This window comes from Brachyistius frenatus, unplaced genomic scaffold (assembly GCF_029030835.1).
Source record: "Brachyistius frenatus isolate BFR_SWC_R1_liver_20210118 unplaced genomic scaffold, ASM2903083v1 Contig_203, whole genome shotgun sequence".
NCBI lineage: Eukaryota > Metazoa > Chordata > Actinopteri > Embiotocidae > Brachyistius > Brachyistius frenatus.
Genome location: NW_027210802.1, coordinates 19,422 through 41,557, shown reverse-complemented (window position 1 = coordinate 41,557; position 22,136 = coordinate 19,422). Strand labels below are relative to the sequence as shown.

The 22,136-nt window shown below is 44.8% G+C and overlaps 1 protein-coding gene across 7 annotated transcripts in view; it reads left to right on the top strand.

The window, feature by feature from the left end:
- Positions 1-2,229: 2,229 nt before the first annotated feature.
- Positions 2,230-22,136, top strand: part of stim2b (stromal interaction molecule 2b) — a 37,138-nt gene continuing 17,231 nt past the window's right edge. For 2 of the 7 annotated variants that reach the window (XM_069718929.1, XM_069718928.1), the window contains exons 1-2: positions 2,231-3,260; positions 21,757-21,887. In XM_069718929.1, coding sequence (XP_069575030.1) covers positions 3,146-3,260; positions 21,757-21,887 — 246 coding nt within the window. In that variant the 5' untranslated portion in view covers positions 2,231-3,145. The other 5 variants (XM_069718934.1, XM_069718933.1, XM_069718932.1 and 2 more) reach the window with 5 other exon arrangements.

Sequence of the window (22,136 nt, the reverse complement as noted above, 5' to 3'; positions counted from 1 at the left end):
CAACAATACAAATAAAGTTGAGTTGAATTGGTTTTCTCCGGATTATTCCACGAACTCATCACCGTTGATATTTTTTATGGCTTCAGTGTGTCGCTGGCTGATCGTCGCCGCTCCCTCATTGAATATTTCTCCGGGCTTGTGTGACGGTAAATATTTGGACAAGGTGTTCTGCTGAAGCTCACCGCAGTCGTCCCAACGGGTCGACGTGTCAGGAGGCGTCATTCGGGGCCTCGACGCCCCCTCGGCCTCCTCTCTGCTCCGTCGTTGGCCTCCTTCCTCCCCGCCGCCCCCCTCCGCCGGCTCGTATCGAATTATGCTGCTCCTCTCTTTCGCCTCGGCCTCTCCTGGCTTCTTCTACATCTGCCACCTGTTTACCAGGACTCCCACGGCCGACTCCGTTCCTCCCGAGACCGGTATCACCTGCTTTTAGTCCCTCCTGGTGGCCGATGCGATGCACTGCGGGGCAATTTGCCGTCTGTCCGTCAACGCTCGGAGGCTGTAGGATCTCCGGTTGGAAGTTATGAAGTGCTGTGAGCTTAATGAGCGGTTGGACAGCGAGCGTGTTGTTCCGTGTTTTGGCTCCGTACTCTTGTTACCGATGACATAAAATGAAAACAACCACAGGGGGTAGAGGGGTGGTGGGGTGGGGGGGGGTTTCTGACCACAACCCTCTAAAACAGCCCCCCTCCCAGTCCTCAAAGCTGTGATGGGCAGTTTTAAATTTACGTAGGCAAAAAAAAAAATATACAAAGTAATAATGTTCTAAAAAATACTTTAAATATACCTTGAATTAAAAAGCAAGTTTTAAAAGCCTGTTTAGGTTTTAAATGCGGAGCAGACGAAGCCGACGGTGTTCTCCACCTCCATCAGCGTCAGCGTCGGCAGCAGTGTCATTCAAATTTGTCTTTTTAAATTAAAACCAGTCTTCTTATATAAGAAGTCAAAGACCTGCCTCCCTCCTATTGTGAAGCTATCGTGCAGTCGACCTTCACGTCCGTCCTTGACTGGAGATATTCTGTGTTGTCACGCTGCCCCATTAACACGTCAGCTGTTAAACCGTGTGTCATAGTGCGTTATCACAAATGATAAATACTCCGTATCACAAGGTCGGAGAGACGTCTTTACAGTCAGGAAGAGATGGCCGCGTCGTGATGTTCATGCATGAAGCTCCGAACTGTCTCACATCTCTTTTCTTATCTAGTAACTACACACATACTTATACTTACATATCCCTTAAGTACGCACTAATATTGGCCGAACTAGTTTCAGCTTTTTGTCTGAAATTAAATGAACTGCAAACGTTGATATTTGTCAGCTTTATTGTTTGATTTATTTATTTATTTTTAATTCGTATTGATTTCATGTTGTTTTGTTTGTTGATTGTGTTTCTTGCCCTCAGGTGCCTATATTGTAAAAGAGAGCTTGTTTCAGGTAGTTAAACATTTAAAAAACAAACAAAAACAAAGAAAAAGGTTGCCGGGTCGATCCCCGGGCCGTCCCGAGGTTTCCTTGGGCAGGTGAGCACCTTGCATGGCAGCTCTGCCCCCATCCTGGTGTGAATTGGAGGTAAATTGTAAAGCAATTAAATTATTTAAATGCACCATTTGTGTTTAATTTCTGTTCCCATTAGATCCTCTTGAATCCAACACTGAACCTTTAATGCATGTTTCTATCGTGCATTTAGTTATAAATTAGTTTTAATACTTTGTTAATATTATAAGGACAGTTTCTGTCCTTCAGAACAAACCGGATGTTGTCAGTAGAATCGATATAGAAAAAAACCAATAAAAAACCCATGGTGTGGTCCTTTAAGCATCATTTCTTGGTACGGCAGCGGGGCATCTTCAAAACAGACAGAAAAACGTGCCATTTAGCGGGCAGCCAATCAGGACCTGCCATGTTGGGACAGTCCAGCCAATGAGGAGCGGGAGGAGAAAACTTGGACGGGCCGGTGGGCGGGTGGTGTGTGTGTGTGTTGGGGGGGGGGGGGGGAGTAAAGGGGAGGCTGAACAATGAAGCGGGCAATCACCCCCCTCCTCCCTCCTCCCCCCCATCATCCTCCGCGTCACCATGACAGGGAAAAAAAAAAAAAACAACCCAAACAAATCCCTCTGCTGGTGTCCTGCACGCGCCAAATTAAAGTCCCCCTCCTCCTCCTCCTCCACCTTCCTCCTCCTCCTCCTCCTCCTCCTCCTCCTCCTGCTGATGTCAAAGCGCTTTTGCATACTGACTTCCGCCCCGCTCGGCTCTCCTTCCCCCGCCAGTCTGCATCAGCCGGTCCCGCGAACAGGCAGCTGATCCTCCGGGAGGAAAACACCGCCGAGCTGACTGAAAACAAACAAAACACCGAAAACCAAAGCGGATGTCACGTGCTGCTCGGAGAGGGAATACGCAGAAAGAACGAAGAAGACGCCCGTTGTGTTATTAATATTAATATTATTATTATTTTAATTTTTTTTTTTTTTGGTGATGCAATGGGATTCGCTCCTTCTCCGTGAGGAGGCGGACCGTGAGTCCACTATGCTGAAGCGGTCCCCGGTGTTCGGCCGCCGTACGTGGAAGTACAGTTTTCTCCCAACTCGCAGCTCCTCGTGAGGATTTATTTTATGATCACGGATACCGAAGAGCTGCTTCTTACCTGCTGTTGTTGTGGACTTGGGAATCCCTCCAGCCGGGTGTGTGTGTGTGTGCGTGCGTGTGCGTGTGCGTGTGGCTGCATGTGTGCTTCACCAACAAATTCACAACCTTTTTTTATTTAAATTTTTTTAATAAAATGGGTTTCTGCTGGCCTGTCGGAGCCGAGCTGCTGGACTTTTCTATTAAATAAATAGTTTCGCCACGTCGTTAAACCCACAATGAACTATTATTTTGTGGGTGTCTCTCACGCTCCCGTCAGGTTTTGTTCCTGTTAGCCGGCTGGTTTATTTATTTTTTATTCCTCCTCGTGCCAACACATATTTTTCTGCACAAACAAAAAAGACAATTTTTTTTTGTTGTTTTTTTTTTGGGGGGATAATTGCTGTGTTTGGAAGCATCTTTTCCGGGATTGCCTCCCCCCCCCCCTCCCCACTCCCTTCTACAGTTGGATACTTGATCCCCCCCCACCACCAGCACCACCACCAGCACCACCTCTCTCATCTCCACCATGAGTTACATCCACAAGGTGGTGAATGTGTTGCTACGTGGACTCGTCATCTATGCGGTACTGGGCTCGGAGTGCACTCAGGGGGATCTACCCGCTGACAATGTGGCCGTTACAGGTAAGCGCAGTCCATGTTGGATGTGTCCTCTCTCCCCCCTCTCCCCCTCTCCCCCCCACCAATTGATTAGCCCGGTATCTCCCTCCTCCTCCTCCTCCTCCTCCTCCTCCTGTCTCCATGTTCCCGGTGGCTTTCTCGGGGAAAGCCGAGGAATGCCCTTGCCAGGAAAAGTGATGCACCTTTTTTTTTTTTTTTTCTTTCCTCCTTCCTCTTCCTCTTCCTCCTTCCTCCTTCCTCTTCCTCCTCTCTGTCAACCCCCCCCCCCCCCTGTACATTGCTGAGGAATGCATGACATGACAGGAATGCAGGCTGCATCCTCACTGAGGGCAGGAGAGGATTTACTGTCAATGGTGCACCTCCTATGTGCATGTGTGTGTGTGTGTGTGTGTGTGTGTGTGTGTGTGTGTGTGTGTGTGTGTGTGCACATCACATTTATCAAAGGGGGACAACATGACAGGCCTCTTATGATATAAAGTGTTTACATTCATGTGTGTGTGGATGCTGATGATCTCCCTGAGGCCTACAGGTGCCCCCCCCCCCTACCCCCTAAACACCACCATCTATTAAACTGTACTATTGACTTAAAAGCTAATGAGAGGAGGATTTTTTTTTAACCAGGCAGTATTGATTGGTTGTCTTTGGAACAGGCTTCTTTTTTTTTGCACATGGCAGCGGCCTCACCGTTAAACACAAGCAGCCACGTTTCATTATCTAGCAGGGACAGAAAGGTAAATAATGTTGCATGGAAAGAAAGACCTTCTGCAGTTTATATTCAGGTCAAATCACGAAGCTGTCTGACTTCACTGTGTGTAAATACATTTCATGTATTTAATAGATTAAAGTCATTTTGTGTACATAATGTGTTTGTCAGGCCTGTACGTCGACGTACGTTCAAAAAACATTCATTTACTTCTCTACCAGTGACTCTGACATCATACACAGAGCAGCACAAACACAAATCATTATTGTTTCGTCTGTCGATTTCTTTTTCTCTATCAATCGATGAGCTGATTGATTTTTTTTAAATGTCAGTCAGTGTTTTTACCGAAGCACCTTATGTAGCCTTAAAATCTCTCCGACCCGCCACAACCAAAAGATGTTTTAGTTTATTATCATAGAGGACTAAAGAAAGCAAAAAATAATCACATTTAAGAAGCTGGATTCAAAATGTTTTTTCGTCGATTAATCATCAGTCAATAGAACAAATCGATTATTTGACTAATCGTTGCAGCTCTAATCACAAACTTGACTTTGTGACATGTTACCCCTCGGGGATTAATAAAGTAACTACCTAACCTAACCTAAACTAACCTAACCTAACCTAACCTAACCTCCCTGTGACTCCAGTAAACATGTAGTGTATAAATATCATAGTGAAAGTAAGTTCAGTGGTGGCTCATGTTGTTTTGTCATTGTAGTTACTTCCTTTAATGTTTCCTGCTCTTATTTTGGAAACCACCTGCCACTCAAGAGACCTCAATGTCCCCAACGTGGACCGTGTGAGTGGATGCGTGGTCACGCACTGCTAGACTATTAGTCAAACAATACTCGTGACATCCGCAATTACTGATGGAGACGACCTTCATATACACATTTTCTCCGTGACATTCGTGCTGATGTATTTTAGGCCTCCATTCTTTTCCTCTTTCTTTTTAAGCTCTTGACAGTTTGTTTTTAAGCCAAAGAGTGAGCTCCAAAACTAGGATTTAAAAAGGAACAGTTCAACATTTTTTGTGGAAATTTATTCCTTTTTCACTTCCTTCCAAGGGACTATTTCTTGACTGGGATTAGTTGCCAGGCAACCAGCGAGGAGTCACCGGCCAAGAAAATGTATCCCATAACACACAAACCCCTCCTGGACAACCGGGCACGGGTGGGTTTTTTTTTACTCTTCACTTCATTACACATTTAAACCAGCGTTTCCAAAAATGTCCAACTATCCCTTTCAACAAACCAAAGTCTCGCTCGACCCCCGAAAAAAGAAAAGTCCTCGAACGAGGTCGAACTTTTTCGGGACATTTCTGGAGCTTTCAGCCTCATCGTGTGGCCTTCATCGGTGTAATGAAGCTCGCTCGGTTGTCATGGAGACCATCATCTCCATGACAACTGAGCAAACTATCCATTTTTTATTTTTTTTTATTTCTAAGGCCGACAACGAACCTTCAAGCTAAAAAAAACAATTTTTTTTTTTTAACACTCACAAATGACTTAGAGACTCATTTGCTCGAAGTCTGGCAGAATAAAAAAAGCCTCGTAAATGGAGACTCGTTTATATATTCATCGAACACGTCCCGTTAAAGACGCTGGAGAAAGTCATGAACCTTTGTTCAACAGCTGTTCAGCGTTCACCACCGGCTCCTGAAAATAAACCTTTATCGATCAATAAGGCAAAAAGCAACAGCTGCTCTTTTCCACAACAACGGTCGTCGGTGTGAAGCGAACAATGAGGTCTGGTGGGAGCGGAGACGGTGGTGACTTCACACGACGTCCCGTCTCCCCGGCCCGGAAAGGTCAGCTGCCTTTTCGACGCTCTGTGTCGTTGCTGTCGTATTTCTTATTCGTCGCCGACCTCGGTTTTTAAAAAGCCGATTATATTGTTACACAAACCTCCACGAACGCCATCTTTTTATCTTTAAAACGAGACACTTTGAAAAGGTTTAAAAGCAAGAACTTTTATAAGTAAACGTTTCTTTCGTCGCCTACTTGATGTTTCTCGGTTAGTTAACGGACTTCACGACTCGACTCGAGTAGCGCAGCTAAATGCTAAACAGAAGTAGCGCTAAACTGCTTAACGTGCAGAATTTAGTGGTTCCGACCCAGCGATCTGATTGGTCGACATTTGGAACGAATCGTCATGACATCACATCCTGCTCACCGCTACAAATATGACTCCGCTTTCTCAATGGAGATATAAAATTAGATTTGAATTTCATATAATATGTAATATAATGTAGTTTCTACTTGTTATAGGTCTATTCAATTTGACCCATTTGGGGAAATCGGGTCTCTTTTGGTAAGTAAATAATAATTGTTGTTGTTTTGTAGCAATTATCACCCAAGAAAAGTTCATCAGTGCCACTTTAAGGAAGTGATTAACACATCCGTGACTACCAACATTTATTCTGGGATGTCTGCTGAACACTTAGACAGAAATTAGGTCACAATGCCGATGAGAGGGTGATGAATATTTGCATATGTACACATGCACATACGCAGCAGCACTGAAGGAATATTCTTGCTCTTGATAATTGAGATTAGAGACGAGGTCGTTGCTATTGAAGCGGTTCACGGTTCAAAGCTGCCATTTAGCGTGCTGTGTGTGGTGAGAGGGTGAAACTGTAGGAGGGGAGGGGGGGGGGTAACATTTGGTGGTCAGGCAGCGCCGTTGTGATTTTTTTGTTGTTGTATATAATCTTCAAAGAGCCGCCGAGGCTGGGAATAGGTTTGAGAAACAAAAGAGGAGAATCGATTATGCAATTCGGGCAAGAAACAGTTTGTTCGGTCTGAAAAGTGTTTTTTTTTGTAAAGATTTAATTCAACTGCACAGTGTGTCGTTTATCATCAGTACTTTTCTGACATTTAATCAGTCGTATTTGTGCAACTGCAGCCGGCTGTCATCGTGACGAGCGTCGGCCAACATCTCTGCGGAGGTCTGTGATAAGTTATATGATTTTAAAATAGATTTTCTTTTTTTTGTCTTCCGGGATCTTTTGTTTATCCGAGAGGAAAGAAAGATGAAGCGGGCAGCTGAAGTCGTTACTGATGTTGGAAACCCAACAGGCAGCGCGTGAGTTGAACTGAGGGGTCAGTTGTTGTTGTTTTTGTCTCGGTTGATATACGACATCCAAAAAAACCCACTTTTTCTTTTCCTCATTGTGGGTCTTTTTTTAAATCTCCGCAGGGTCCCCCGGTCTGTAGTGAATCTACACCTGCATATTCACTGCAATGCAACAGAATGAGCACGTTGTTCAAACAATGGGAATCATAAATCATCACTGTGCACCTAAAACAAGCAAAAAGGAGTAACAGGTTGTTTTGTTTTTTGGCAGTCAGCAGAAGATGTACAATAAAAAATAAAAAAAACTAGTAGAGAGGGAGAAAGAGGCATCGGGGGTGGGGGGGGGGGTTGGTGGCCGTGTGGACGTGGTCTTCTACCCGTTTTAATGGCGTTCAGCTTGTTTGCCGTTTCAACAAACAAAGCTCTTCCCTCTGAGGACTGAAGTGACGTGTCCTCGTTTAGCTTCAAGCTTTATGTAACGTACAGATGCAGAAAGCAGCTGCAGTTGAAATTACAGACTCTTAACGGAGTAAAGCGCTCACGAGTGTATCTCCAATATGATCTATAACTGAGAGCTTCTTTTTTTTTTGATGAAGGGATGTTTGGAAAGGAGGCTCAACATTTTGCCTTCCTCTCCGCTGCTTGTTTATGGAAGAGGACCAAGAATTAGCATTTTGGTGAAGCTCCCATCGCTGCTGCTGTCTGCAGCCTTTTTCCATCATTTGAGGAAACGCAGGCTTTTTCTTAGTTTAATGCTCGTGTTGGAGCCTCGGTGAGTGTTTTGTTTTATAAGCTAATCGTGACAGCGCGTCTTAATGTCCTCGTTCTGTAGAGTAAAACTCAACAGGCGAAAGTCATTTCCTTTTTTTCTGACGAGAACAGACTGGTTTCTCAAAATAAACCTTAAAACAAGACTCAGTCTCACCCCCACGCTGAGTGTTTTAGTGTCTTTCAGCTCATTGTTTTGGGGTTTTACAGCCATGTCGGTGCACACCGTATGGCGGGCGGGCAAAATAAACACCTATGTGATAATAGTGGAGCATTTTAGATGCTGAAGAAACAGATCATTTCCTCAAGAAAATGGTGGAGACCAAACTAGAGCTAAAAATGATGGTGATCACGAACACACCTCCTAAATAAGTGATAATGTTATTTATATTATGTCAGTGTTGTGTTCATCGCTTGTTCTTCTGGTGGCCAACAGATCAGTTATTGCTGCTTTTAAAGCTGCAGTCATTCATATTTTTATATTTATATCAAATAATCTGAAAGAGGGTGCTTGTGCAAGAATTATAAACCTGCAGTTCCTCAGCTCCACTGATTGTTTCACATCCTTTAGTTTCACTTACAACCCGTGTTTTTTCTCGTTTATTCGTCATATCTCCTTTTTAAGTTGATCATACGTCAGCGTTGTGTTTCCAGCTCGTTCTGCTGCCAGAAAATTTGGTTAATATTGTCTTAATGTGGAATCTATTTGTGCCAGTGCTGGTCTGTCTGCACCCATTCATCATTGTAGAATAGAGGAAGAAACGCTTTGACTGGTTTTGTATTTATTTAGTGACGCTGGCAAATCGGCGTCGTGAGCGGAGGACTCGTTTAGGTGGAACATTTGCATTCGTGGAGTCCCAGCATTGAAATGTTTGTCAAAATGTTCCTTTTTTTCAGCCTGTAGTCATCTGCTCCGAGGTTGTCGTCGTCGTCGTCGTACCTTACTGACACCACTCGGTGCCCCCCCCCTCCACCCCCCAGAAGTGGGCAGCTGCTGCCCATCTCCATCAGGGAGCTTTAGGGTTGTGATCCATCCTAATGAAGCTTGTCACCAACCAGACTGTTGTATCCAGTGTATTTATAAATCCAGTGGAAAAAGTTTTCCAAGTGCATTTTCCACCCTGTCGTGTTTGGTTCGGCGTCGCTCCTTATTATCCCGGAGATCTGTCGGCGTGAGGTCGAACCGAGGAGATAACGCCGCTTCGTTTCATGGTTTACGCTCCTCTGTGAGTGCTGAAACATTCAACGACCTGATTCACTGGTATCGAGGAATTGTTGAGTCACTAACCCCTGAATACTGTAATATTATAACAAGAGGAACAACATAAACAATAAAACACACCAATACGAGGAAATAACAAAATAAAATGATAATTAGAAAATAAAATGGAAGAAATTAATTATTTCCCAAAACTTCTCCATTTTGTTCTTTGTAAAGTAACTTATCCTTTCAAGTGGGAGATTCCACATGTTTGCTTCTTCCAAGAACAATCAATACGCCGTTTAGCCTCCGAAAAAACAGACATTAAGCAGCGACTTTACATTGTTTGAAGTTACTAAATGCTTTTGTGTCTATTTTAGTAAAATACGGCATAATAATGATTCCACGATTTTGAAAGTCGCTCTGCGTTCCCTTAAAACACTAAAACACGACATCAACCCTCGTTTTACACTCTTGAATCTCTAAACTCGACACCAGGGTGTTTGAGATAATTCGTTCATAAGACAACACTGGCAGCTGATTCGCTCGTGCAGAATCTCCCCCCCCCACATCTTCCCCATCCCCCCCCCCACACACACACAGTCGCAGATGTAGGTCACTGTACTCAGCTGTACAGTGTTTCCTGCTGCGAGTGGCCCACAGTAGCAGAGCTGTCTGCCCTCTCCATCCCAGAGGGGGCTATTGTTGTCTCTCCCCGAGGTGTTGATCCCCGTCGCTGGCAGTGATGCACGCTGCCGGCTGCGTGAGCCATTCATGACGGACACAAGCAACATCGCATGCCAACATCGGCAGAAAAAAATCAACAACATCCATAGATGTGGATATGCAAACACATTTATAGGTTCCCTTTTTTTACACCTCACTTCCTCGGTTTTCATTTTTTCTGTTTTCATGCAGTCAGATACAAAACTGTCGAGGCTAGAAATGAATGAACCGAAATGAATCGGCAGCTGTGTTGACATTTAAAAAAACAAACAACAAATTGGCTAAACTTCATTTATTGAGCTCTGATTGGACAAAACAAGTAACTTGAAGAAGACTTTATCAACCCGACGGGTCGATGTCCCCGTAAACATCTCTCAGCTGCACGCTTCGCCAGAATGAAAGGTTGGTGGGGGTCACGGTCTCGTCCTGTTGTGATCCCGCCGTGTTAATGCTCATCACCTCAACACAGGAAGAAGCCAAAGCTCTGCCCTTCACCGAAGTCACCGCGGCTTTCTGGCTTTGCATGTCACTTCCTGCTTAATCACATCATGTGCTGAAGCGCCGAGTTTTCTTATCTGCAAATATTACATTTTATTATATTTGAGCTCGACGAGATTTATTCCAGCGGACGACTGCGCTCTCCTCGTTAAAATAAGTCCCCCTGGTTGTAGGCAAATATATATATATATATATATATATATATATTCTATTTGAGTGGGATTTAAAGTTAGATTTTGGCCATGAGGTGCAGTCCCCTCTGATTTCAGGGACTTTCCCTTCGGCCGAGGATCACGTGACGCGCTGACCTGGGCGAGAGGGCCAAACAGCGGTGTGGATTTCTCTGGTATGCCGCCCCCTCCCGAGTCCGTCTCCGCCGACGTTCACCCTCCGACCCGCGCTCACAACAAAATCATTGACAAGTCGAGATAACGCGGAGACTCAGATGTAGATCTGATCAACGATGCACGCGTGTGCGTTTCCTTCTGTCATTATTTTGAATTGCAAGACATTTTTAGCTGAGTAAGTCTTAATGCTGCGATAGTTTGAAATGATCAGCGGGTCAAATAGCCTTCTGTAACGTGAAACAGATCTATGAGTAATCCAACTCCCAAAATTAGTCCTGATTGTCAGTGTTTTAGTGTCTTTGAGCTTGTTTTGATTTTCCTGTCCCAACCTTGACCATTTCGCTCTCATCAGCTTTTTATTTGATTTTTTTGAATCGTAGAATTTTAGAGATTGCTTTCCATTTGTTTTTAATTGATATTACTGACGCTAGAAATTAGATCATCTTCAATCAGTTGATGGAAATTTGAATGATAAGAAAAATACGATATCAAGCAGTTGAGCTGTTTCTTTTTTTTTTTCACAATTCAATTCATTTTTTATTTATATAAAAGCCAAAAGTCACCTCAGGGTACTTAACTATAGTAACGTCCTTACAACCGAGGAGCCCAAACGATGGAACAGTTCCCACATGAGCGTCAGCTGACAGGAACAACTCTCTTGTTGTCACGCTGTGACCGCTTATCCGTCTTAGCGCCGCTAACAGTAGCACGTCCGGACCGACACGTGGCGTCTTAAGAGCCCACGTCGGCCTCCGCCTTGATCCGGATCTTGTGTTACACATCAAAGGGTCTGATGGCGGCCAAATCACTTACATGTGCTCTTGGACTTTTGGCTGTTCAGCAGCAGATGTGTGGAAGGTCAGATGAAGGTTTAGACTTGGTTTGTCTCTGCCGCGGCTTCGAGCCGTCGCGTCGATATCTCGACGAAGAAATCTACGATGTTTTGTCTTTGGTGCTGCGTCTGTTTGTTCTCAGCACGAGTATCGCAATCACGTGGGGCAACTCAAGATTTTTTTTCATGAAATACGTTAGTCTGTCTCCGTGTATTGATCTCCTGTCTGCAGCGGTGTCCTTCGGCTCCCGTATTTAGACGCGTGAAGTTAAAGAAGAGAATCCTGTCGAGCAGGAAGGTGAAGAAGGTGGACAGGAAGCTGGCGGAGAGCCAGACGTGCTCTCTGCTGTCAGTTTCACATCCTCCAGCTGAGACAGTGAGGAGTCCGAAAACACTGATTTATCAGGATGAAAGTAAAACTAAAACTAAAACGTGCGTCCTCCAGACATTTGGAGGTTTAACCGTAGAAGCTTGAACGGGCCGTTCTCGGTGTCCCGTCACATAAATGTCATTTTAAATCTGAGCTGCGGACTCCAAATGTTCAAATCCAGCAGGATGTAAACCTTCGTCCTGATAAATCTCCCGCTGAGGAAGAACAGCGTTCAGGAACCGGGTTTCTTTAACTGCTGTTCGCTGCAGGTTCTTTTTTTCTTTCAAGGCCTCTTTTACAACCGGTTTCTTGTAACGCGAGTCTGTCTGTTCCCAGACAGACAATAAGATCTGTGTGAGGTGCAGTCGGCTGGAACGTGCAAACAATAGACCTGATGTTAAAGCAACCAGCCGAACGGTTCTCAAATGAAAAGGGAAACGTTAAAACTTCTCGTCGTTGATTCCGAGCAGACGATCTGCTGTCTGAGAGTTCAAACTCAGCGGATCTAAAACTTCAAACCAGATGATGTTTACGAGTTGTTCACGTTGGATTGGTGAAAATCGAACGGCAAAATTCAAGAGTAAAAACTTCCTGGCGTCTGTAATAAAGAGCGAGAATTTTTACTTTTACTTGTAACCCAGAAGTTTCATATTCAAGGTTTTTCTGTCGAGTTTTGTAATTAGAGAATTTTATTTTGTGTGAAATATTTGACAAATTAATTTTCTCTCTGGATTTTTTTCTTTTTTTTCGTGAGCCTGAAAAATGTCAACATTCAGTATTATCTGAATTCCCACATTTGTGCTCTTAATGCTTCTCTAAACATCTGGTTTGTTTTTTCTTACATTTATTTTTGGAGGAAGTGAGAAAGTCTGAACCCACAGACGAGGAACCCTTCATCCCAGTGAAGGTCGTCCGGGATGCATTTACTATGTAACATTTACATTATGTAAATATGCATTAACAAATACTTCTGTATTTGCTTCTGGGTGCGACTTTGGTATTAAAAGAAGCTATGTCTGCTCAGTCGTTACGCAACGGGAAGCGTCACATACGCGGCGAACGCACGCCGAACTCATCACACTGAACTCATCACACTGAACTCATCACGCCGATCATTGTTCATTGTTAACTTTTTAAGTCTAGCATGTAATCTCTTCCTCCGCGCGGCCGTCTGCTCTCTCGACCGCTTTCCTGCAGACATACAACCCATTAACCTTCAAACCGTTAACCTCCCACCCGGGGGAGCGTGGCGGCGGCCGAGCCGGCTGATTAAAGGAGCGCTCGGGCCCCTTCGCGGCCTTTTCGTTCTGCTTGTCCTTCCCTGTCGGCCGGCCGCGTACATCACGCATCACGCATCTCGTGCTCGGCGGCTGTAATTGAAACATTCCTGGGACGCCCAGGCGAAAGGAGTTTCTCCTTTTCTGGAAGTTTTTGAGATCAGACTCGGTGAGCCGTCACACGTTTTGCTCTAGTTGTCTTCACCCCCTTTATTTGCCCTCTTTTTTCTTTTTTTTTCAAGCTGTGGCCTAAGCAGAGGATTAGCGGCGCCCGGTAGGGTGGTGTACTTCCCAGTTTCAGTGGGAACGACCTGATTCAACGGGTCAAACAGCTTCCTGTCTCTGACTGAATCAAAGTATCTGTTCAGTATTTCAACGGTTTTAAAGTTCGGTGCAAACTTAAACGTAAAGGTGCCGTCTGGAGTCAAACAAAATATCGTTTTATATATTCACTGTTTCTTCTCGTTGCAAAACTGTTGTAAATGCTCTCCACTTAAAAAGCACCTTAGCGAGGTGCTCGCCTCCCGTCAGGAGCAACTTGGGGTTCAGGGTCTTGCCTGAGGACATTTTGACAACTGGGAATCGAACCGCCAACCTTACGATTAGTGGGCAACACATAGTGCTTTCTATCACTTAAAAAAAGACCTTAACATCACACATTATCGGACAAATCTTTAGTTTTCATGCAGTTCAGAGGGGGAGAGTTTAAACTAATGGCTCACATGCTATCAGAGGCTAACTCAGCCAGCTGTGCACAGAGAAACCTCCAGTTGTTGCAACTCGGCACATATATGGCAAAAAAATTCATTTCAAAAGATTGAAATAAGGCCTTCTAGTGAAAGCAAGTAAAATTGCCTGCGTGTCGGACGCTGGGGAGATTTACTTTACGTAGCAAAAGTTATGCGGTTAAAATGTGTTAAATTGTTCAAAATCGTAAATTTGACAACGACCAGGCATTTCTTTGGTACTGAGATATTATCGCTGCCATAAAAGCATCAAACTTTGACACCCGGCCCAATAAAACTGGCCCAACCTGTGGAAACGATTGTCTGCAGTCCTGTAGAGACACATGCTGAATATCCAGACTTGTTTTCGTTGCTCGAGTGGAGCTGCCCGACCTGTTCCACCTACACCTGTCTTAGTTGCCTCAACTATTGTTTCTTGCATTGCGACAAAGATAATCCAGTTCAGGGTGGATCCGGTTCAGTTCAGACATGTTGAACATGCAGCTGTGCTTTTGTCAGACTTTTTGTTGGTGAGAGGAATAGCTGGTTCTTACAGAATCACGTCTCCGGATCCGAGAGGTTTGAAATAAAGTTTTGACTCCCGTGTGGGAAGTGAGGCAATTACATGTGTGTGTGTGTGTGTGTGTGTGTGTGTGTGTGTGTGTGTGTGTGTGTGTGTGTGTGTGTGTGTGTCACCGTCTGCAGCTTTTTGTGTTTGCTCACTGATGATCGTCCCGCCGTGCCTTCGGGCCTCCGGAGGAGGAGGAGGAGGAGGAGGAGGAGGAGGAGGAGGAGTTTTGTGAGCTCACCTGTCAGCAGAGCATCAAGACGTCACAAAGTCTGGATTATTTTTTTGTGATGGATTTTGTCGTTGCGTGTCGGATCGATTCCCTCCTGAAGGAGGTCAGTTTTTAAACGCGGGGGCTCGTGACGTGTCCGTTTTAACAGCTTGTGCAAACTGAGAGTAACGTCCAAACACTTTCTGTCTCGCTCGCCCTCTCCCGCTCTCCGCTGGCATTTGTAGGCAGCTAATGATATTTGTGTCTTATTAATGGCTGCTGATGAGCTGAAATGGTAGACTCTCCACGAGCTTTATTTACTCGCCTTTAATGCTGAACCGTCAGCTTGACTTATGACACCGCCATATGAGCAGCGGCTACACGGGACCGGTCCGGTTACACGGCACCGGTCCGGTACACCCTGACATCACGTTCCTTCGCTCGCCTTCACGCACGCTTTGCAGCATGTGCTTTGTGTGTCGAGTGCAGTTTTATTTCAGACACACAAACATGTGTTCGGTGTTCGGCCGTCCTCGTGGCATCGACACAATCCAGGAATTTATGTTTAACGTGTCATTTATTGTCCGTATGATGGAAGTGTGTGAGAGTTTGGCTCGGCGTCAGTGGAGCTAATGAGCTGCTGACACGGCTGTTTCCGTGGTGATGTACCGCGTGCAGAAAGGTGTGCCGAGTGACGCTCGAACAGGAGGTCACCTGAACTCCACTCGTAGCTGCTTTTGTTAAATTGGAGGCACACTGTAAAAAAAACTAAAAAAAACAATAAAGAGAAAACGTTAAAAAATAAAAGCTATTTTGAGTTTTACTCTGCTGTGTTGTCAACGTGGGTTTAGAAGTTTAACCAAAGTTTGATCTTAAGTTTGTCTAATTTAAGACTACAATTAACTCGGGTGCATAAATTAATAATACTTAAATTAAGAAATATTTTATGTTAGAAAACAATAGAACAGCAACATCATAGTTGAGAGAAACTTTTCTTTTTACTTGAATTGTTTTGTTACTTCAACTTTGCAGCTGGTTGCTGCATTTTCTTTTCTTTTCTTTTTTGGTTTTCTCACCTGTTACGATCAGAGAGCAGTTGAGTGTGTTGATGGTGGATGGAGATGGAGGATGGAGATGGAGATGGTGGATGGAGATGGTGGATGGAGATGGAGATGGAGATGGTGGATGGAGATGGATGTGGTGGATGGAGATGATAGATGGAGATGGTGGATGGAGATGATAGATGGAGATGATGGATGGAGATGGTGGATGGAGATGATAGATGGAGATGGTGGATGGAGATGGATGTGGTGGATGGAGATGATAGATGGAGATGGTGGATGGAGATGGATGTGGTGGATGGAGATGATAGATGGAGATGGTGGATGGAGATGGATGTGGTGGATGGAGATGGTGGATGGAGATGGATGTGGTGGATGGAGATGATAGATGGAGATGGTGGATGGAGATGGATGTGGTGGATGGAGATGATAGATGGAGATGGTGGATGGAGATGGATGTGGTGGATGGAGGCTTTCTGCTGACTTTCTTTACTTTTCATCGCCTGTGATGAACAAACCAACATGATGTTTACATTCAGCATTTCCCACCAAACATTGTTTGTATTCTTCAGGCCTAACAATCATACTATATGCTTCATAAAACATTTGCAAAGCAAATCTTTTTATTATCGTGAATCATGCAATGTTTTCCTTCCATGTTTAAAAGGTGGTCGGCTTTTCTTCCTACGCACACTGATAACAGTTACTCTGTAGGAAAGAGTAAATGGAGATTTTGATCTCTGACAGCTGTAATGTCACAATTATAATTTGTAGGATTCTTTGCATAAAGTGCGAATACAGTTTTGTTTTTTGTTGAATTGGAAAGAAAAAAAAAATCCCTATAAGTACCTGAAATGTGAAACTGATCAAAAGTACAAGTAGGCTGTTTGCGTTATGTTGGGCTGCAGAAGCACAATTTTCTATAAGTAAGTTTCACAATAATTTGGATTTTGAAAAATGATTTACTCAGAAGTTTTTTGTTGTTGTTGTTTTCATGTAAAGAGAGACTCAATGATGGTCTGTGAGCTCCGACGTGAAGTGGCGTTTGACCGCCGAGAGCGAGTTGGAGTCTTTTGCAGAAGAACACAAGAAGAACTGTGACTGCATGTAACATAATTAGATTTTCACAGCAGAGACTGTGGTGTGAAACCGAGCTCGCTCTCATCTGTTTCATGGCGTGTTGGTTCTCTGATCTGCTTCCCCAATCTGCCGTGCCTGAATTGTACTGCGCGTGTGTGTGTGTGTGTGTGTGTGTGTGTGTGTGTGTGTGTGTGTGTGTGTGTGTGTGTGTGTGTGTGTGTGTGTGTGTGTGTGTGTGTGTGTGTGTGTGTGTGTGTGTGTGTGTGTGTGTGTGTGTGTGTGTGTCTTTGATATGTCTGCTGTGTCTGAGCTCTGGAGAGAGATGTGTGTGCGTGTCAGGAAATAGCTGAGGACACTGAGAAATCTCCCTGGAGTCACATGTCAAACTCATCATATCCTGCTATCTTAATTCCATGTTGCCTTCTGCCTACACCCGCCCAGCTCCCGGATCCTCTTACACCGAGTCCAGGATCAGGTTTGAAGTAAGACAGGGACTGGAGGGAGGGAGGGAGGGACGGTGGGAGGGTGGGTGTATGTGCCGTCTCCCAGGTGGAGATCTCACTCTGCAGTCTACGAGGTGCTGACGTGAAGCTGCCGTCGGTGCTCCGAGCTCGGTTATTAAATCTACGGAGATGACATTAAGTTTCGCTTCAATCCTCGATGAGTGAATGAAATCAATGAAACAGAATCTCCAGTGTGTTTCTTGTAAAAAAGGGGAAATGTCCTTCAAGTCCTTTGCAACTTCCATCAGACGAAAAGGTCCCTGAAACACAATCAGTCTCCATCAGCTCCTCCGTGATGTTTTTACGGTGTCTGGACCTGACAGACATTTTTGGTATTTTATTTGAGATGTAAATCAGTCGCTCGGTTGTTTCCTCAGACGGTCGGGTCATTTCGTTTTGATCATAATAATTATGCAATGAACAAGCAATCTCCGCAATATTTTGCAGCAGCTTGCAATTTTGTAAAAATGTCCACAAAAAAATAAAACTCAACAAAAATAACTTCTCATTTACAATCAGCAAGACTCTGCTGCCTCTTTTCTTATCAGAAAAACAACAACCGGAACGAGCTGATCTTCCTGTGATGTGCAGCATGTTTATTATCTAAGACAGTGACTACACATTAAACTTTACCAGGTAACAGCGCTGGAGAAACATGTTCCTTTTCTTTTCACCCCGGAGGGACGGATCAGTACAGACTTGGTGTTCATTGGCTGTTTGCAGGACGAGAGACGTAGAAAAAAACATTCATCTGAGACTTCAATATCTGAACGCAACAGACATCTGACGTCTGCTTTATCGATGCAGCAACACGATGTCCGAATGTCACGAGGATCGGGCTCAAGGAAGTCCCGAAAAGTCACAGTGAACACACACACACACACACACACACACACACACACACACACACACACACACACACACACACACACACACACACACACACACACACACACACACACACACACACACACACACACACACACACACACACACCCCTCCCTGTCTGCGTCTCCTGTCACCCACATAGTGTCTTTTTTTGTGGAATTAAAGACAAGGACCGTCTTCACGACATGCGTATAGAGTACAAAAAAAAAACCTGCTTTTCAACTGCTGGGATTCACTTTAAAGGAAGCAGTTGACAACTAAAATGCTTTTGTTATCAGATTCTTTTGAAGCGAAGCCGTCGCCCTCCGTGACAGCTCGCACGCGTTTTTACAGTTATGGCAAAATGAATTAACTGCTTCCTTAGCTTCTGTGTGTGTGTGTGTGTGTGTGTGTGTGTGTGTGTGTGTGTGTGTGTGTGTGTGTGTGTGTGTGTGTGTGTGTGTGTGTGTGTGTGTGTGTGTGTGTGTGTGTGAGTGTTTAACATCTGCATGTGTTTGAGTAAGGTGGGGGGGGGGGGGGGGACCTCTGCCATTGTTGAGCTTTTACATCCTGACAGCCGGGAGCCTGGCAGGTTAAAAATAACCCAGAGCTTTTCCAATCGGAGGCCCGCTCGTCTCGGCTGTTTTTGATTTTGCGTGCGTCCCCCTGGAACGCTCAGGGTCACCGGCGGCCACTTCCTGTCACATGGTCCCTCGTCGTAGCGCTAACAACTGTCCCGAAACATACTCAGAAATAGGACCCCTGGGAAGGAAAGGCCCGTGCTGTCATATTTGTGAATCGCCCTGCAGGTGGCCGAGCCTAAATACTGACTGTGAATGACAGTGTTTTTTTGTTTGTTGTTGTTGTTGTTGTTCTATCTTGGATGAATCTTTTTCTCTTAAGAAAGATAAGTCGGTTCATGAAGGGTTCTGCACGCATTCAGAACAGAATTAGGCCACAAGCACAGTATAGAAAGAAAGTGACAGCAAAAAAAAAAAAAAAAAAAAGATCAACTTCATAGAAAGTCGTTTGTAAAAGTATGCTGTTGTCAATTCTGACATTCCAGCAAACAAAGAAAGTAAAACTGGGACACACAACTGGATGTGCAGCTCTGTCTGTCTGTCTGTCTGTCTGTCTGTCTGTCTGTCTGTGTCTGTGTGTGTCTGTGTGTGTGTGTGTGTGTGTGTGTGTGTGTGTGTGTGTGTGTGTGTGTGTGTGTGTGTGTGTGTGTGTGTGTGCAGTGTGTAAAACCCAAGTAGTTTTGTGCTTCTTTCAATAACCAAATAGATATACACGCTATGCAAACAAAACAAAAGACTTATGTAAACTTCCCCGGCGAGCTAAGCAAATGTGTTATGCAACTTGTTCTCCAGCGTCAGGACAGACGGACACGGCAGAAATGAGCCTCGTCTTAAAGAGCCCCTTTTTTCTTTTGATAACACTTCCTGTCTCTGATAGAGGCACTTGTTCATCCCTTGCGGCTCGTGGTGGTAAACTTGTGGGTCGTGACCCAAAAGTCGGTCACGTATTTGTGTGTGAAAAGAACAAAAAAGTTGAGAGGGAAAAAAAATAAATCACTTTTAATTTGAAAGTCTTACAGAACTTGTGCTGCTGTGCTTTTATTTTGAAGGACGTACATTTCTAAAGAAGCAGCACAGTTTGCAGCCAGCGTTGTCGTGACAGTAACTTTTTATTTCATGGTGCTTTTAGCCCTATTTTCACTTTGGTTGCACTTTGAGTTTATTTCATATCTTAACAGCACATAAAGCCATTTTTTTATTACTGCCCTATTTTTTTTTTATGAAATAAATTGGGGTGGCTTCATGCTGGTTTTCCAGTGTGTAAAGGGAAATCGTGTTTGTCCACCGAGACACCAGCTGATCCGGCTCCTGATTGGTGCACGCCGTGCTGTCACCAGAAAGCAGCTCGTGATGTTTCTCATTGCAGCAGCTGAGTCAAAACAAACTTTAATTTAATTGTTATGTGCTTTTCAAAGTGTCGTGTGAAGTGGTGGAGATTTTAAAGCCGGCAACCAACCCAGCGTATCCATGTACGCAAGCAGCAGTGATCGCAGCGTTATCTAACCTGCCACTCAACAGTCACGAGTCCGGCCGCGGCCTCCTTCTCGCCAGCGCTGGTTCCTCCGTCCGACTCGTTCATCCCTCCCCAGCGTCCTCTCGTCCAAACTTAGCTTCGGGAACGCGTCCAATCAAACGGCTCCCTTTGCTCCTTCTGTGGATTTGGCCAAGTGGCGATTCTATAACCAACGTGTCAAGTCTCGCGTCGGTAAAGAGATCCGACATCTAAAACGCACCGAAGACGGCACGGCGGGACACGACGCGCTCGCCGGACGGCCTTTTCTTCATCTGAAGAAGTTCTGACTCTTTGCCTGAAATATAAAAATCGATGTCCATTCGGTACGAGACTGAAACCAGCAGCATAAAGATGGAACAATGAGATTCGTCGTTAATCAGAGAGGTTTAGAAGCATATTTTTGACCTTTTGAATTTGGTTCCAGTTTTAATGCTTTCACACACTTAAAAAATCCCCGTGACACGTGCTGGGATGTGTGTCGCCATCTCCTTGTTGTTGTTGTTGTTGTTGTTGTTTTGGCCTCGGCTGCAGTGTGGTGCGTCTGAAACCGAGGGAACATCGTTATTTGTTCGACCTCGCCGTGACTCGGACTGGCAGGTTGTTCAGTTTTTCTGTCCTTGTGTGTCCCGTCGGCGTCGTGGAGATCGCAGCTTCGGTGCATTTATCTGTTTATGAGGGTGTTTGTACGCAAGCCATCGTTTCTCTGTGTGTGTGTGTGTGTGTGTGTGTGTGTGTGTGTGTGTGTGTGTGTGTGTGTGTGTGTGTGTGTGTGTGTGTGTGTGTGTGTGTGTTTTATGTGTGTGTGTGTGTGTGTGTGTGTGTGTGTGTGTGTGTGTGTGTGTGTGTGTGTTGTGTGTGTGTGTGTGTGTGTGTGTTTTATGTGTGTGTGTGTGTGTGTGTGTGTGTGTGTGTGTGTGTGTGTGTGTGTGTGTTTTGTGTGTGTGTGTGTGTTTTATGTGTGTGTGTGTGTGTGTGTGTGTGTGTGTGTGTTTTGTGGCTCCACTGAGACAGTCTGGCTCCCGGCCAGTTTGAACTGTCCGTCGCTATGGAAGGCTGGAAGTAATGGGCTCGTTTACCCGGTGGGACGTGGAGGGGTGCTGGATAAAAACAGGAGGGAGGCGGGGGGGTGAAGAGGAAGGAGGGGGGAGGGAGAGAGGGGGGGGGTGCTCCCTGGGGACGCTGCAGGAATGACAACAGCATGCGACGGAGTCCAGCAGGAGCGCCGATCTGAATTTGGGATATTTGATGACAACTGAGTCTGAATTAGAAACATGTAAAATATCCTGTTTCTGAAAGTTCACTTTAGATGGCAGCATGTAGATTTATCAATTAACCAATAAGTTAGCTTTCTCTGTTCTTTTAGTGTTTTTAAATTAGAGCAAATGTCAGGTTCAGCTGTGTGTGTGTGTGTGTGTGTGTGTGTGTGTGTGTGTGTGTGTGTGTGTGTGTGTGTGTGTGTGTGTGTGTGTGTGTGTGTGTGTGTGTGTGTGTGTAAACTTCTGGCTGCTGAATCACCTACACCTGACCCTTCATCTCTCACCTGCTTTTTGTCTGTTTGTCTGTTTGTTTGTTTGTTTGTTCCCCCCGTAGACCCTTGTCTTATAGTGATGCCCCCATGCATCGGCGAGGATGACCGCTTCAGTCTGGATGCGCTGCGGCACATCCACAAACAGCTGGACGACGACAACGACGGGGGGATAGAAGTCAACGAGAGTGTGGAGGTGAGCTCGGGAGGTTTTTTGGGGAAGAAGGCTGTCCGCTGAGACGGTGGATCACCGCAGTAAATATATTGAGTTTACAGTGATAACAGTGAAGAACCGGCAGGTGTTGGAGTTCAAATCCTTCTTCAACAGCAATTAGTCATCAGAAACACACGCAGGTCCGTCGGTTCCGTTCTCACTCTCATTGCAGCGTAATTTACTGCTTAAAAAAGGGAATATTTATAATTTTATTAAAGGAAGTATTTAAAA